A 16,876-nucleotide genomic window follows, 5' to 3' on the forward strand; every position below is an offset into this window, starting at 1 on the left:
GTAATCATGTATCTTGATTCGCGCAGGACGCGTGCCCGGAACCCAGACGCGGCACTTTTATCAAGAATTTCTTTTTAATCCTTGATAATTATCTCAAATCTTTTCTTTTCTTTTTGTCAAGATGTCTGACGCATTTCGTCTGGAACCGGTGTCCGTGTAGCTAAATAACTTTATGTTAGTTTGTATTCTTGGAAATTATGACGGAGACCCTTAAATGCAATGTTTCTTCTTATTTAGTATTTTTTTTATATAAATAGCCATAGAATGCAGTCTATCTGTATAGCGGAGTATCTCAATGTCTGTTGATCTTCTATTTTCGCAGGTGGGTTATGAATCTTGATTGGACATTCAATAAAGCCGTCAATAAGCTTTCACCAAATCGACATCAATCCACAAATGTAATGTAACTAAAATGTAGATCCAAACAAGGAAATTAACTTATTATAAGGTCATTCAAGATCTTTTCATGAGGCATTTATAAGCGGTACATGCTATTAGGGCTTGAACCACGAATGTTAATTAAAGAAGGTCGACGAATGGATATAAAATCAGCATTCTCCTAGCTTCTGCTACACACATACAGAAGCAGCCAAACAAATGAACTACAAGATGTCTCTTCTACGACAAGGACTTGCCATAGCTTTACTCGCGTGTTTACTAGCTTCTCTGCTTCAGGCAAGAGTTGCAAGGGATGATGAATCAAAAACTGACAGAACACGGGCCATCGAAGACTTTCTTTTACAAAAAGCCGGCGACTCCATTCCAGCGTGTGCGATGGGGGCCCGTTACCGCACGAGGCACTGCAGGGCAGGAAAGAGAGCACTTCGGAAAATGGTGAGCATTTCGTGTCTGTATATGTGTGAAAGATCTGGATGGGACTGTGCGATATAGTTTTTTTTTTCTAGTGATATATGTGACTATATAGGTAGGTTTTAAGAAATTCCAACAATCAGAATAAAATATTTTTGGGCATTTTGGCCATACTAAGTTCATGTCAGTCACAAAGAACATTTCTAGAAGCTTGGTATAAGTATTAAACAGATTATCAAAAAGATAATTTCAAGGCCTTGTTTCTCAGGCACGCTCAATTGGCTATCTTAAATCTCAGGTAAGTCAAATAGTTTCTCAAATCCTGGTATAAGATGGAAAAATGTTATGAAAATAGCAAGAAAATGACGATATGGGAAAGGAAAGAAATGCAAATAGTAAAAATACAGTAATGCTGATTATGCCTGATAATTATTATTTCAAGGTAGATATTTTAAAGTCATTATATTATATTCCAGATAGCAGCCACTAGAGAGCAAGACTTTAGCGACAATTAAAGATCTGCACCATTATATGGATGGACCAATCACATGGTGGCACAGGGCAGAAGATAAACCTACTCACCACTCCTTTGGCAAATGGGCTATTCAAAACAACAAGAACTATTTTACCAAAAATATGCATATTTATAGAGTATTTTCATAGGCAACAAAATGTTTAATTATAACCATAAACTTTAATCATAACATGTATTGAATTTGCTTCTTGATACATGGATTACTTAATGTATCAAACTAAATACTCATTGTTAATTTAAACAGAGAAATGGAAATTTATACTGCATAAAAAATAAAAAAGACACAACAATGTACTTGTATTCGAATTGCCCCCTAGTCTTTCCAATGATTGTACCATTTAAATAGACATTATTTGTGTAACACTGCATTAGAGTGGGGTACACTCTACCATAGCCACTTTTCTGAAGCCAATAAGAATGCGAGAAACCTGCTTGACATGAACTTCACCAACCAGCAATGCAAAAATGATTCAGGGAATATCTTAGTATGCACACTCTTTCAATAAGCTTATTTAGCACTAATACACTCTAATGCTACTCTCCTATATGCCTTTTAAAATTATCCTTGCCAAGGTCATCAAGGATACTGTACATCTGCTCATGTTTACAGTCTTGATCACTTATCCTTGGCAAAGTCATCAAGGATACAGCCTTTGATAAAGGGTAGACCTGTCCCCACTTTCTTCTGGTATTTCACATACTCCTGCTCAAAGAACTGCAACAATAATATCTCCTCCTCAAATATACGCTCCTTGAAAAACTTCCATGAAGCATATGCATAACCAACAAAGCAAATAGGGTTGCACAATGTCATCTGAGTGCCTGAAAAAAAAGGGAACAGTAGTTTGTCATATATATATATATTAATTATATATATATATTTTTAAAAAATTAGGCTTGAGAAAAGGTTCAAAATACTGCCTAATGCGAGTGAATTTGAAAGATATGAAAAGCCTGTTTAAAATTTTCGGCAAATCTTATCCCACACATGTTCTTAATGCTAAATTTGCAACTAGTTTTATATTCCATTTTCACACCCCCTTGGAAAGCCCCCCCCCCCCCCCCCCCCATTTTAGAAATCCAGGAATACAATTCACTTTCATTTACACCCCGAACTGTACCCTGGGAACTAGAGGCTTGAACACTATTTGGTGAGCATGGGTACCATAACTGTTAACTGCAACATCTACTGTATGAATTTGTACAGTTCACAATGCTCACCTATGCTCCAGAAGAACCAGCCGACATATGCCGGGTGTCGGCACCACGCATAAATACCGCCGGTCACAAGCACATGTTCGTCAACTCTGTGATAACGAACCAAGTGAGTAAAGTTGGACTTGGCGGTGATCATGGCAAGCTTTCGGACAAAATCTCCACCAATCATAAACACGATTCCAACAAATGAGATCAGGAAATATCCTTTGAGTCCAGGGAAAAGTAATCTCTCGATTGCGAACTCCATCCAGCTCGCAACAGCCGCAATCTTGTATTCAGGGCTGTGGTTTAGCAAGAACGAATCCATGGATAGTGTGCGGGGGTTGTAGATCGAGACCATCATATATTCGGAAAAATGGAAAAAAGATAAAGACGCTAGGTACCAGCCTAGATATCGAAGAATCGACGAATTCACTATCAAAACAACTGATATTCCAAAGACTGATCCCAAAAAGCCAGCTCTCTTGGCAACGCCAGAATGGGGAGTTATAAAAGTAACTGAGAGACCAAGAGCCAAGAAAAATAACGATGTTGAAAAGTTCCAAATGCTTTCTAGACTCTGCCTCCCCGTTAGTGTAAGAGTCAGAGTGAAATAAGCGATAAATGACAGCAAAGCAACTTCGCCTTCCCGAGGTAAACCAATCGACGCCATTTTGGATTCGAATTGTCGGTCCGCGTTTTTTCTAGATACCACAGGCATACCAAGAGGTGTCCTTTGTCTTTTATGAAAATAGCAGAAAAAATAATAATAATAATAATAAAATAAACTCCTTTGACCCTACCGATATGGTTCAAATTCAGCAAATAAACCCATATTTTCAGTAAGTAGGTGACTGTTCGTTTCACTCGACTGAACTTCTTCACGTGTTCCACGAGTGATCTACCCAGTGTGCAGTGCGACGCTGAAACAGGTGACTTAGTAGCCGCGCGCCTACATCACACGAAGAAGGAAGTGTTGGTTTTGACGAAAGCGGTGATAACTCCGTAATAACACCTGAATTAACCGCAAAATCGAGCAATGGCGGTCGAAAAAAGTGCAGTGAACGTTGTTATTGTGTTGGTTTTAACTGTATTGTCGTACAGCGAGGCGACGGTTTGTCCTCAGAGGCCGGCAGGAGTTGCTGATCCAACTGATGTTAATGGAAGAATCAAGAAATTCGAGCGTCAAAAGTGAGTAATTACTTATACTCTTTTATCTATCACTGCCAATTATATACTAACGTAAACTTATCACAACATTGATAGCTATCTCGGAGTTATCTTTGCAAACGTTTTGAAATGGTGTAATGTTTAGTGTGACCAGGAAAGTGAAAGGAGATGGAATCGCAACTGAATATGTTAAAGGCGAATGGTGCACCCTGTTTGGCTACTGCAGTTTGGAATGTTTGTTTCTCCCCTTTCACTACAAGCATCGGTACACATTTTGCCTTGAACACTATCTCTAGCAAGCCCCGATTTTCAGATGTTGAGCTTTGGCTATATTGCCATTGACCTATTTTGTTACTTGTGTGTAAAATATGATGTCAAACGAGCAATGCATAAAAGTCCAAATCAATTTCGAAAACTCAAATTAACAAAGCGAAACGAACATAGAATGTGTGAAATCGTTTAATTTATGCAGTTGCTATTCCATCTCCTTACACTTCCCTGGTGTGACATAATGACATTATTCGAGATACCTGTCACTTTTTGGCACTTCACTAATACGAAGTGTCCAGATACCCAAGAGCCAGAAAGCATGCCCAAATGCTAGCTACCCGGCAACTCTTTTAATTAAAAAAAATAGCCATATGAATCATATCAATTCCCCAAAGCCATGTAGCATTGTTTAAACTTGGAGGTGATTCTGATGCAAGAAGCGTTTGTTATCTAGAGTGATCCGCAAATGCTGGAGTCAACAGTTGGGAAAATTTCAAGCAAACTAACCTCATGGTAGCGATTGTCAAAACACTACATACCCAATACCCAACAGGTTTTGCATTTCACCCAAGGAACAATATTTGTGAATATATAAACATGTAACATTGCTAAGAACTTGAAAGCGATCTTTATTCATGAAACAATCATAATGTATATACCCAACAGGTTTTGCATTTCATCCAAGGAACAATATTTGTTAATATATAAACATGTAACATTGCTAAGAACTTGAAAGCAATCTTGATTCATGAAACAATCATAATGTATATTCGCAAATAACTCAAATTGGGATGAATGAGGGAATACAAACCTCACGGGAACGATTGTCAAAACACTGCATACCCAACAGGTTTTTTTATCTTCAAAACATTTACTAATCACAAAACGTGTAGTATTGCTAACAACTGTTTAGAGGCTTAAATCACTTTTAACTACTGGTCATAATTAGAGCGATTAGCAAGGAACTCAATTTTGAAAAAAATAGCATAGTGTAGCTGTTGGGTTTCTAGACTTTTGAGAATCTTTCCTGTGGATTAATTTGCAGCTTTATGTAAAAAGTATGAATAAAAATCACTTCAGAAATGCTTTAAAATTCTCGTTCAGGAATTTTCCTTGCTACAGTATTTCCAGGCTGTCAGGTAAGTAGTATGTATGTAGTGTTTTGACAATCGCTCCCGTGAGGTTCGTTCGCTCGGAATTTCTTGTTATGGTGTGCCCAGACTTTGCGAATAGCTCTAAATAACAAACGCTTTGTGCACCAGAATTGCCTTTAATTTCTTAACAATGCTACATGGTTTTGGATAGATAAATATGATTCATATGGCTAGTTTTTACAAAATTAGTATTTGAGGCGGGGGTGCTTCCAACATTTGAAGCGCTTATTTGTATCATAGTATGTGGGTGTACACCTGGGCATAAGCACTAAGAAAATCCTTTTTATTGCAGGGCTTATTTTGTTGAGGATCCAGACAAAAACTATCTCTATACAGTGACAATTTGCAAAGATGAAGAAGAGCAAAAAGTGGCTGTGAGTCAAACTTTGACAAAGGACAAAGAGAATAAAGAAATCACTCTTGGGAATTATGAGAACGCACAAATCCGGGGAGGAGGTAAACCAAATTAGAGTGGAGGTTATGTTACTCATTGCCTGTACTTGTTATGGGCGAATTTTAGGACACCCAGCATTTATGATCAGATGGAACTTTTAGTCATATTCCATACCTACAAAGAAATCCATGGTAATGTTTTTAATTTATACTAAATATAAGCTTGGCAATAAAACTGTTTATCCAGTAGAAAACATCTCTGTTTATTTTGAGGGCAATAATTTTATAAACAAAGTTTAATTTAGGTAGTATGCCTTTTATTTTTTTAAGTGAACACAGCCAGTATGCTATTACATAGCTTGCTCAACAGGCGCTAGTTAAATATAACAACAACAAAAAGCAACTTATTTAGTACTTACGTTACATCTTTATTTTGGCTTAAATTTGCCACTCAAAAATTCATGTGTGATCAGTAAGTACAAGTTGTCTATTACTGAATTATTGTAAATTCTACATCGCGCTCTCAGATATTTTTTCCTCTCAAATCCTCTACTACTCAACAGGTGCTAGTTTTGTGAAAGATGGAAAAGCTGAGCTCGAGTGCTGTGTCCAATAGAACAGCTTTTCCAAGAGCATTTTGAGAGCCTGTTTCACAGGCTAGTATGCTATGATTGTTTCAATATCTTTTTTTTTTGTTTCTAGTTGACTGGTTCCTTATATCCTACCCAAATGGCAAAAAATACAATAGTCATTGTGGTGGCACCCAAAGACGGTCTGATGTAATGGTCACCTGCGATCCAACTGCAGATCGTGTAAGTGAAACATTAGAACTTTTTCTTAAAGAATGTCGAACAGCCACTCCTTTGTAAGTGTGTAAAATTGTAAATACAATTGTTTATTTGCAAGGAAACTTTAAAATAACAATCTATGAATGAAGTCAGATAGGTTATACATGATATTTGATAGAAAATAGCTTGGTTTCTTACTTGAATTAGCCGCTGGAAACAGATGCTTTGTGTTACTCAGCATTGAGCTGGAGCATAAAATGGCAGCATGATTGGTGTTCTTGAATGGGAATGGACTAAGTTCACCTTATTCTTATTTATTTTCATGGGACTTAGATTTTCTGACTTGCCGTTTTGCTTGCCAGGGTACTTTGAAAATAATTGAGGAGTATATCTACAATAGCTCTAGCCCAAATCAAGGAGATCAGTGTTACTATCTCTTTGAAATCAACAACAAGGCTGCTTGTACTGTAAAGCCATCATCCCTGAGTCCAGGGTCTATTATACTCATTGTGTAAGTAAACAAAGGATTACATGTTCTTGTTAAACCTGTAATTAATAAATTTTATTACCCTGGTTGCATATATATATATATATATATATATTTATTATTTTCGCCAATGAGGGCAATTATTTGAGGATGGGTGCATATTTGAAGGGTGCATACAGAAATCAGTAATAATAAACCACAGTTTGAGGGATGACATACATTCAAAATTGGGAATAAGATACAATGTCCTGCATTAGATCTCTTTCATTTTCTTTGTTGTGGTGGGGCCTATTCCATACAGTATTTTTTGAACTAATGTGTGGCCTTTTTGAACCTGAGCTCTAAAACAAGCATTTACTCTTTAGTACAAGTATATAATTCAATGTATGTATGCACTCATGTGCAGTTATTGACAGGATTAAAATAATATGGTCATGTTATTAATTTCAGATTTGTCATTGTTGCTTGTGTCTACCTCTTCCTGGGTTTTCTATATCAGCGTTTTATAGTGGGTGCTAAAGGAATGGAGCAGATACCCAACTACAACCTGTGGAAGAATTTTGGAAGTTTACAAGCAGTAAGTGCATGTTGCTGCATGTCCTCTACATGACTTACAGTTCCCTTTGATAACATTGCATACCATATAACAACTTTTCCAAAAAAAGTCTGTCGCACAGGTTTGTTCGCATTAAGTGTATTGCATCGGGCTTTGCTTTTGTTGTAGTTAAGACCCTGGCCCCTTTTTTGTTCCGTTTTCAAAAAGATCCTAGTCCGCATGAAGCGTTTTCATTTTGATATGACCACAGGTAGCCCAAGCTCTTTATTTGTCCCTAATGATATTTACGGTAAACATAGGGCGAAAAACAACATTATTAACGAATAAAAAAACGACTTGTTGAAAAAAAAAAAGGTGTGTAGTCTAGTGTTGTGTTTATGTTTACTTTTTACTTTGGCCGTATTAAACGCGCCTTTTTCAAGATTCAAGATTCACGATTTGAACTTTTACCACTTAGTTCTGGTAAGAACCCACAAGTGTAGTCTTGATTGTTATGTAGCTCCAGAAACGATACGAAAACGATAACAAGCTCTACAGCTCATGCGCGCCAAGTGGACTGGACCTGAGTTATCACGCCATCATTTTCGGAAGGTTCCATTGTCGGCCGGGACGGCACCAAAAGGGTACCGTCTTCACGTGTCGACGATACCCGTATCCGTAACGGAAAGGTTGCGTTTTCAAACGAAAACTGAAACGTGGGGACGGAGTCTTAAAAGTGGGGACGGAGTCTTAAAAGTGGGGAAGTCCCTTTAACTTCTGAACTTACTTTTCTAAAATAAAAGTAAGTTCAGATCCAGAAAAGGGAAAAAAAATGACCCAAGCAAGCTCTATAATGATATGTATAATGTCATGGTCTTAAAATTTCAGGATGGCTGTAATTTCCTATGTCGTTGTGCAGATGCAAAGCCACCGCCAAGGTACAAAGTAAGTACTCATATTGCTTTCCACACAAAATGGCCAATTGTTTATTATGTATTTCTCATCATTATAATGTACTTTTTAGTACAACAACATGATAAGTCATTCTTTGTTCTCAGCCAATGGATGATGCTATTGGTGATGATAGTGAAGTTGTCATCCCCAGGGATCGAGATGACGATCACATGCTGCCGATGTAGTTGAATTGTTTCTAAGGGGTTTATTTCATAATGCCTTGAGAGTTTCTAGAATATTACAATATACATAAAAGGGTTGTACCTAGCGAAGGAAAAGGTGCAGCCCCCCCCCCCCCTCTTTTAAAATCCTAGGTTCCCTGCATTGGTATTTTAACATGTAAACTCTGTAAACTCCGTTGATGGTGATTTTGGAGAGTATTATGAAACATAGGATGGCACACGCTGCTTTAACTGAAACTAATCTGATGATCAATAGAGTAACATGCAAAATGTACACACATTGTAGCCTTCTCTGGAGGTAACTCAAAGAGAGCTCAAACAGCGACACAGGAAAAAAAACTGATTTGGGCTTCCAAAGGGAAACCAGAAGCGCTGCGAGGGAGTAGGGGGAGGGAAAAGAGAAGAAAAGAGATATCTCTTCTCCCCTCCTATCCCTTCTCTTACCCTCAGTCCCTTACGACCCTTTCATAAGCACATCACTGGAAGTCCCAAATATGTTGGTCAATTTTTTTCTGTCTCTCTTTGATTTGCCTTCGGAGGAGGCTAAATGTAAACTATTCTCGTCCATAATTGCTTATGAATTTAAAAATTTTGATATTTAGATTTAAAAAAAAACGTTCTTTTCAGAATAAAAAAAATGATATTTGCTAGCTAAGGAGCCAGACCGTGTCATTGTAAAGGTTAGCCCTACTTTTTAGAATAGAAGCAAATAAAGATTTTGTTTTCAAGTGTAGTCTTGATTGTTAGCTCCCAAGGTATTTTATCCCACTGAATTCCCTGCTAGGAGAGGCCTCTTTTCTCTATAGCTCGCTGGGCTGGCGTTCGCAAGTCTCTTTTCCTCGCGAACGCCAGCCCAGCGAAATACAGAGAAAAGAGGCCTCTGCTAGCAGGGAACCCACTGAAGGCAACATACAGGCATATGGATCTGTATTTTGCATTAGTTGTTCTACCTCTTACAATACAATAAACACCCACGTATTAGAACCGACAATTTTCAAGTCCAGGCTAGACTTTATGTCCAGCCATCTCTAGGCCTCTTTCATTGCTCACAGAAACGAGATGGAAATTAAGCCTAAGATCAGGCTTGATAGGCTCTTATTACCATGGTAGCATTGAACAAATCAGGCTGTTTAGGTTTTAAACAAGGACCCGCACTATAAAAGGGCCTGGGCCAGGTCCAGGAAAGGCTCAGTTGTCAGTAAATTGCTACCCGGTGCGGAGCTCCGTAGTTCAGTCAAGCGTGCCCTGTCCACAAGGAGCGAAACCCAAATTCAACTTTTGAAGCGCTTTTCTTCTCGTTTGTTCGGTTTATTTTCTCTTGGCTATGAACAATGAATAACCCACCAAAAGAGCAGGAATGTGAATTACAAATAAGTTCAAATTATTAACGATAACACAACTTTAAAGTCTCACTACCGACGCAATGTTTACGGCGTGTTGTCATCTTTATCGATCCTGAAGTTTGAATTTTATTCGGCCGAAAGGGGGCGGAGCTAAGCCCTTTTATAGTGCGGGTCCTGAATGTTTTTTTTTTTTCATAAACTCCGGGGAAACAGACCCCACTTAGCAGCCAAAAAGTATTTTCTTAAAAAGGAGTCTTCAAATACTATACTTCTTGTTCCATATGATACCTCGGACTGCGCACCCTCCTCAGCCCATCCTGGTACTCGCCTGCACTGAGCAAGAACAGTCACCAGACCATTTATGAAAAGTATTTTTTCTTTCTTGAAATCAACCGTAAATTATGTTCACATGTTATATTCTATAGGTTTCACATAAGTTATATCCAGAATTTTGACAAAGTTTGAGGTTCTTATACGAGCGCTTTGTAATGCTACCTGTTTTTGTAATTGGATTACCTGTGTTGGTTTTGGCCGGTAGATCTCGGTACCAAAACTACCAAGATGGCGGATGATGAAGATCCCGAGAAATCGAGTGGAAACGCAAAGAAATCTCGAAATCCTGTACCTGAATGGCACGAAACTTGCATCGGTATATGGACAAAGAGTACTAAAGGTGAAATTGATAAAACGAACAAGCGAAATCGCATCTGTAATGGAATTAACGTGGTCAAAATCAATAAGGTAAAAAGGGGCCATACAGTAATCGCAGTAGCTATGCCCGACAGTCGGGAAATCTCGATTGACTAAATGCCCGACAGTTTTCAATATTATTCAATTAACCCAGTTAATTGTCGACCTAGTAAGTTCAAAATATTCTATATTTGTTGAGATAGGGCTAGCAAATTTGAATTGAGCTTTTTTTGTCAGTATTGAATATTTTCCGTCGTCTATGTAGACTAGGCTCTATTTTCAGCCGTCGCGCGCTAGGCCTCACATTGGCCCCACTAACGGCTGGGTCAATGGCCAAACTCACTTGTCCGTTTCGTCACTTCCGCTTTTATGCAACTTCTTCGCATTTATTCCTGCTATAAAACACTCATAAACACTCAAACAGGCAAAGAAATACACCAGGGCATAGACTTTGTGCAAAATCAGCGTTTCACAGCCCGGCCGAGCTCGCTCAAATGTACAAAGTAAGAAAAAAGTGCCAAAGGATATCAGTGATCACACACTGGTCAAAATGTATAAGACCTAGTTTGCTTTGCCTCTACAAGCTCTGATAATTTTCAAGTAATAAATAAGGATTATGCCAAACTCTCAAGCATTTTCCCCATCCTACCGAGGCCGGGAAGTGTGATTTACTCACTGATCCACACATAATTTCGATCATTCTCATTGTTATCGTTCTGCCGTCACGTCGTTGACCAGGAGTTTGTGTAAACCTGAGCAAATTTCCGAAGCCTGTAGGCTGAGCACATCCTTTTCATGTAAAAGATAATTCAAAGCCATTGACAGGGAATATAAGAGATTCTCTATCAGAAAGGTTTGTAACACAGATTCTTCTAGCGTTCAAGGCGACAAGCGTTTTACTTGAGCCTTGCTAATGGTTAGCGGTCTTCCCCATAAAAACCAACCAGGCTCTTTCTTGATTGGCTGAAATTTTGATCTCACGACAAACTGTCAGACCAGTGATCCAGCTGTTGATGGGAGCATGTACTGCGGGCTCACAGAGACCAGCTGGAAATCAAGCCTACTATGTACACTAGAACATCGTTATTTTAGTGCCACTTTAGTATTTTCACTAAAGAATTTTGTCGACCTATTGAGTTCAAATTATCCTATATTGGTTTAGAAAGGGCAAGCGATTATTAATTGAGCTTTGTTGTAAGTAGTGACACAATTTATTTGCTACAATAACACAGTCGGGAAAGGTATTTATAGTGTACAGTATACAGTACAAGCAAGAAAAAAAAATTTAAACTCAAACAAAAAAGCTCAATTCAGATTCGCTTGACCTTTCTAAACTAATACAGAATACTTTGAGTTCACAAGGTTGACAATTTACCGTGATATTTTAGCAAATTGAGAACTGGCAACATGTAGCATCATATTGAAGACATTTTTAAATGGCACTAAAATAACTATTTTATAGTGTACATAGACAACAGAATACATTCAATACTGACAACAAATCTCAATTCAGATTGGCTTGCCCTTTCTCAACAAATATAGAATAATTTGAACTCAGTAGGTCAATAATTAACTGTGTTATTTGAAAAAAAAATTGAAAACTGTTGGGCATTTAGCCAATCGAGGACCTTTCCCGACTTCCGGGCATATAGCCACTGCGTACAGTAATAGTCCATGTTGCACACAGGTTTTAGAAACAATGCTTGCTTTGCCAGCAAGAAAAACTAAGCTGGAAAGCAGGCTTGTGTGGAAATAATCAATAATGAATTGTGTTTATTATCTGAACTTTAGTTTGCAGATCCAAAAAAGATAAAACCCAGTCAGACAAGAGGGTTACAAGTTACAATTCAGGAGATTGGTATGTCAACATTTTGTCTGGTTAATGTATATCTACTTTAAACAAACATGTGCCCAATAGGGGTCTTGCGCTAAGAGAACACGTGACCTTTTTGGGTGGCAAATTCAAAACAAAATGATCAAACAAACAAAAAATCAGAAATAACTGCGCCCATCACACCAGAGATGGACAAAGAAATACAATCTTTAAATAAAACTAAACCCTTTCTGAAAAAAAAAGAGATCTTTTTTTTCCGTAAGCGCTGAATAAGTTGCTTTTTGTTGCATTTATTTTGCCACTAAAAGGCTGAGCGCGCGCTAGTTTGCCACCCAAACAGTCACATGATCTCTTAGCGCAAGCCCCCTATTATACGGTTTTCATTGGGTTGTCATATAATTCTAGGAGCTGTGAATTTGGCTGGAAAGCAAGGGTGCCCATGATCGTATAACAGGCTTGAATGTTTCACGTTAACTTCACCTCTCATCCCCTTATGGTACCTTGTGAATGTTATTGATTGAACTGCTTTTCAGATTTTTTTTTTTACTTTGATGAGTAGTTCTTTTTTTTTTTTCAGAGGAAGATATTGAAAAAAGTGTCAATCAAACTAAAAGGCAAGGGATTATAAGATGTCGTGTTTTTGTAGCTTTGTTATGATAATGATTATATTGTGAGGTGGTGATTTTAATTAAAAGATGATGGTTGAAGATTATGAGGATTATGGCTGTGGTTATTGGATACTATAACCTTGAGCAAACAGATGTCAGCTAAATATAATTAATTACAGTATCTCAGGGTTCAAAATAGTGGGGCCCGTTTCTCAAAACTCCTGGTAATTAACAGGCCCATAAAAGTTGTCGGGAGACTTTAGGGGGAAGTTTATCGGGTTTGAGCGAGTGTTTCTCAAAACCCCCAATAACTTCCCAAATTTATTAAGAACCCGTAATCAATATTATAATGTCTAGCCTTTGCAAACGCTTTGCTCAAATAAACAATGAATTAACGGAAAAAATCAACAATTTATCAATGCTACATTACAAAATATATTGCCAGGTTTGCATTTCCAGCGAAAAAAGTTAAGATATTAGCTAAAACATCCAAAAACATTTGCAACTTGTTGTGAAATCTTGCACTGAGTGTGACTGTCTGTTTACAATTCTCGTGAGCAGCATGTCAAACTGAATGACAGCTAGCTGTCAAGAGAATGAATTTGATTGGTTGAGGGGCGAGATGGTTGGGCCCGCTAACTGGGTCCGTTGCAGGGTTTGCAGATTATAGATGGCACAATGTAAATTGTTTCTCTTTTATTTAAACTAAGAATTACAAAGTTTGCAAATGCGACTTTCAACATCACATTGAGTGAGATTTTGGTTGTCATGTTTTGTATATAAAAGCCAATTTCAAAGGGACGCACACATGCAGAGTTTATTAAGCAATCTCAACATCATTCTACATGCACGCGGCTCAGAAACCTACCATAAATCTACATAAACAAGGAAAGAGCCAAACTGCAAGCAGCGAAAAAATTCAATCCATGTCAAAGGTCACCATCCACCTTGACGTTTGCAAACGACTAACATGCGAGTATATGTTGTCTTTGTTTGAATTCGCCTCAAGTTGGAATATATCCTTGATAGGACCAATCAACAAAACTGCTAAATTTCCTCCACCCAATAGATGTTCGTAAAACGCATCCCTGTCTCAGTTTAAAACATATTTCAGTGGATCCTTGTGCAATGCTATTTTGAGAAATTGTGAGTGTGAATCTGCAAAATGTCACTCAGCGTTAGCCGCGCCAATCAGAAGCTTCAAATTCTGCTATCAGAAAATTATCACAGACTTTTTGCTGTGAGTAAAAAAAAACAATAAGTACTGGCAAGCATTTACTTCTTTCCTCTCTCCCTTCTCTTTTTTTGTGCTCTCCTATTCTTCGCAAATCGCTTGCTATGCAGGCTATTCATACACCAGTTTCTTTTATTGCACAGTTTCTTTTCTAATTGCTAAGGCTAAAGTTAATGGAATGAACTTTTTTTGTCAAATTTCCTTTTAGTAAAGATCCAAAGAAATATGAGTTTCCACCCGAAGATATGGGACTTGGCAAAAGGATCATAGAAATCTTAAACAAGCAGAAAAACCACATGGAAAAGGGAATAAAGGATATTGCTGAAAATGGGATAAAGCCTTCAGGTTAGTGAGTAATCTCTGTAGTTAAATTTGTGAGCCTTAGCCAACCTCATTTTCTTATATATCTTCCCCTTGATACTACTTCTACTATGCCTAGTTATCAAATGATCTTTTTTTCGAAAATCAAGTGCCTTCAAAAAACTGCCAACTCGCACAAAGTTTTGCTTGAATCTTCATCCACAACACATGACAGAATAAAAACAATACAGATAATAAGAAAGTTATAAAGTGATTTTAAAAAGATTATTTAAATTCAAGAATCTGGAAAATCCCCTGTGTCATGACTATCAGAAATTAAATCTTTTGTGATGCCACAGAGCTATCTTTTGTGACTGTTGTTTTACATCTTGTGCTATTTAAAATTATTTCCTTTTTAATTGCCAGTTAAAGCAGCCTATGAATTTCAAGTATAGGGATATCCTTCATATGTTGTGAGAGCTAATCAGATTTTTTCCAATCGCTAGGATGATGACATTGGCTTTTCTTCTTTCCTTTTTTGATTTAAATTAAAGATTTAAATTCAAGACCTTAAGTAAAGAGCAAATGTTTTTACCTATTTTTGGAAAAATGCAACAAGCTCTTATGGAAATAATCAGTATGTCCATGAACATGTATGCTGTATGCTGTTAAACAGAGTAGCTCTCCTCTTCTCTTTGCAAAGCCCCAGTATTCTACTCCAACTAGTTAGGGACTCACTTCAAACCCAAATAAAAAGGGTGGCAATCTTGTGAAAATTACATCCTTATAGAAATTGTACATAAAGATCTAGATATTTTGACTTAACCAGTATTTGGATTAGTGCTGTTTCTTTATTCCTATCTCTTAGTTCGAGTTTGACTAAGATATTCTTTTTTTTTTATCTTGCTAGAAGTTTGGAATGGCTTTTCTGATATCATGTCATCTTGGTATAAAACCTCTGCAAGGATCGTTTCATATTGTCATCCTCAAGAAAAGCTGTCTCAGGTATATGTTTTATCATAATTTTTTTTACTTGTGTTAAAAAACTGCTGTTTGGAAATCCCCATCATGCACTATCATTGGTTATTAAGATATTAAAACGTTATCAGGAAATACTTTGAGCCAGTTCTCTCCAGTTTGCTTATCTTCAGTTCCTGATAGCAGAGGTGTTGAGGGCGCCCAGGGCAGGGAATCCTCTTCTGTTATAAAAGCAATGATTGATTTATTTCTATCCGTGGGGTGAAGAGATTGTTGAACCAATACCTCAAACAAAACATCTGGTTATAAATGGGAATTTATAGCCATAAATTTGTTGTTGCGCGACCTCAGCAAATCAAAAATCCTTGCTTTATTTGGAAATAGCGTATAATCACTCATTCTACTTGTTTTCACTGTCGAGTCATAAACCGTTTGACTGCACACAGCAAGGGAATTGATTGGTCACAGTGTTATGGTTGACTTTGCGCTATTCCCAGAAGAGAAATGGATTTGAATACTTGGCGGTCGCGCAACAACGAATTCAACTTGCAAGCAAATTGTAACATTTTATGATCTTTTAACGTTAACTGTTTGAGCCTCAACAGATTTAGCAGATATTTGCGCGCAGTACTTCAAATTTGGCATGCATTATTTATGTATTTCCCCATAGTATTTCCCCCCAAAAACATGATACTGCGGAAAAATGCGGTTTTGGGGCGGGACCCCACAGGCCGCACTCAACCAGATGCACTATGCAAACTAAAATCCAAGACGCAGTTACGTGTTCCTATAACATCAATATAATCATATAACAACTTTTTATTTCATAGATGTATGCTTTTGGGGCAGAGCGACTGAAAGACTTGAGGAAGCGGGTGGGAGGAGACGATAGAAAGAAATGACCACAAAGAGCATCAAGTGGAAGGAACATATTTATTTTGTGACTCCCCAAGTTACGCTCTGCGTAACGAACTTTACGTGACAATGAGAAGAGCTTTAGAGGTAACCACAACAACCAACAACCACAGTAATATGGATGAATTACTGTACGAACCCTTTAGTGGAAAACTCGACATTGGAAATTGGTTGGAAACTAGAAAATTATCATGCAATAAATGCCTTATGTTGCCATAGTACGAATAACAAATTTCCCAATTATAGCGTATTTTGTATATGCAATATTGAGCTTTATTTCTAGCCTAAGGCGAGATTTGTGGTCATAGTCTAGGCCGCCCCTCGGTGCCGGCATTCAAAACGCCGCACCTGTGATAAATATTATTCTCGTAATGAGACCATATTAAAAAAATTATGTTTTATTAAAATGAATTTTGTGAATTCAACCTTTCACTTTGCTTTCATGTCATCTTATACAGTATTCCTATTGCCGGCAGAGGCATATTTCCACTGCCAAGTT

The 16,876-nt window shown here is 37.6% G+C and overlaps 3 protein-coding genes and 1 long non-coding RNA gene across 5 annotated transcripts; 3 read left to right on the forward strand and 1 right to left on the reverse strand.

The window, feature by feature from the left end:
• The first annotated feature begins 62 nt into the window (after positions 1-62).
• On the forward strand, positions 63-1,637 carry LOC116603582. The gene is made up of 2 exons (XR_004290680.2): positions 63-834; positions 1,287-1,637. It is a non-coding gene; the product is annotated as an uncharacterized LOC116603582 (long non-coding RNA).
• On the reverse strand, positions 1,434-3,438 carry LOC5520109 (protein-S-isoprenylcysteine O-methyltransferase). Of its 2 annotated transcripts, XM_032365038.2 has the most exons (3): positions 3,346-3,438; positions 2,567-2,652; positions 1,434-2,167 (listed from the first exon to the last, which is right to left on the reverse strand). In XM_032365038.2, the coding sequence occupies exons 1-3, from the start codon at positions 3,375-3,377 to the stop codon at positions 1,962-1,964; spliced, it is 324 nt and encodes a 107-aa protein (XP_032220929.1). In that variant the 5' UTR covers positions 3,378-3,438; the 3' UTR covers positions 1,434-1,961. The 2 variants fall into 2 exon arrangements, with proteins under 2 accessions (XP_032220929.1, XP_001639966.3); XM_001639916.3 differs by lacking the exon at positions 3,346-3,438 and having other exon boundaries at positions 2,567-3,339.
• A 6-nt stretch (positions 3,439-3,444) lies between these two features.
• LOC5518764 (cation-dependent mannose-6-phosphate receptor) lies at positions 3,445-9,203 on the forward strand. The gene is made up of 7 exons (XM_048724577.1): positions 3,445-3,733; positions 5,429-5,592; positions 6,232-6,341; positions 6,680-6,828; positions 7,255-7,381; positions 8,228-8,284; positions 8,398-9,203. The coding sequence occupies exons 1-7, from the start codon at positions 3,582-3,584 to the stop codon at positions 8,476-8,478; spliced, it is 840 nt and encodes a 279-aa protein (XP_048580534.1). The 5' UTR covers positions 3,445-3,581; the 3' UTR covers positions 8,479-9,203.
• Positions 9,204-10,336: 1,133 nt separating this feature from the next.
• Positions 10,337-16,814, forward strand: LOC116602247. Its single transcript, XM_032363555.2, has 6 exons — positions 10,337-10,559; positions 12,300-12,366; positions 12,920-12,956; positions 14,393-14,529; positions 15,395-15,489; positions 16,293-16,814. The coding sequence occupies exons 1-6, from the start codon at positions 10,380-10,382 to the stop codon at positions 16,362-16,364; spliced, it is 588 nt and encodes a 195-aa protein (XP_032219446.2). The 5' UTR covers positions 10,337-10,379; the 3' UTR covers positions 16,365-16,814.
• The last annotated feature ends 62 nt before the right edge of the window (positions 16,815-16,876 follow it).

This window comes from Nematostella vectensis, chromosome 3, assembly GCF_932526225.1.
Source record: "Nematostella vectensis chromosome 3, jaNemVect1.1, whole genome shotgun sequence".
Lineage (NCBI taxonomy): Eukaryota > Metazoa > Cnidaria > Anthozoa > Actiniaria > Edwardsiidae > Nematostella > Nematostella vectensis.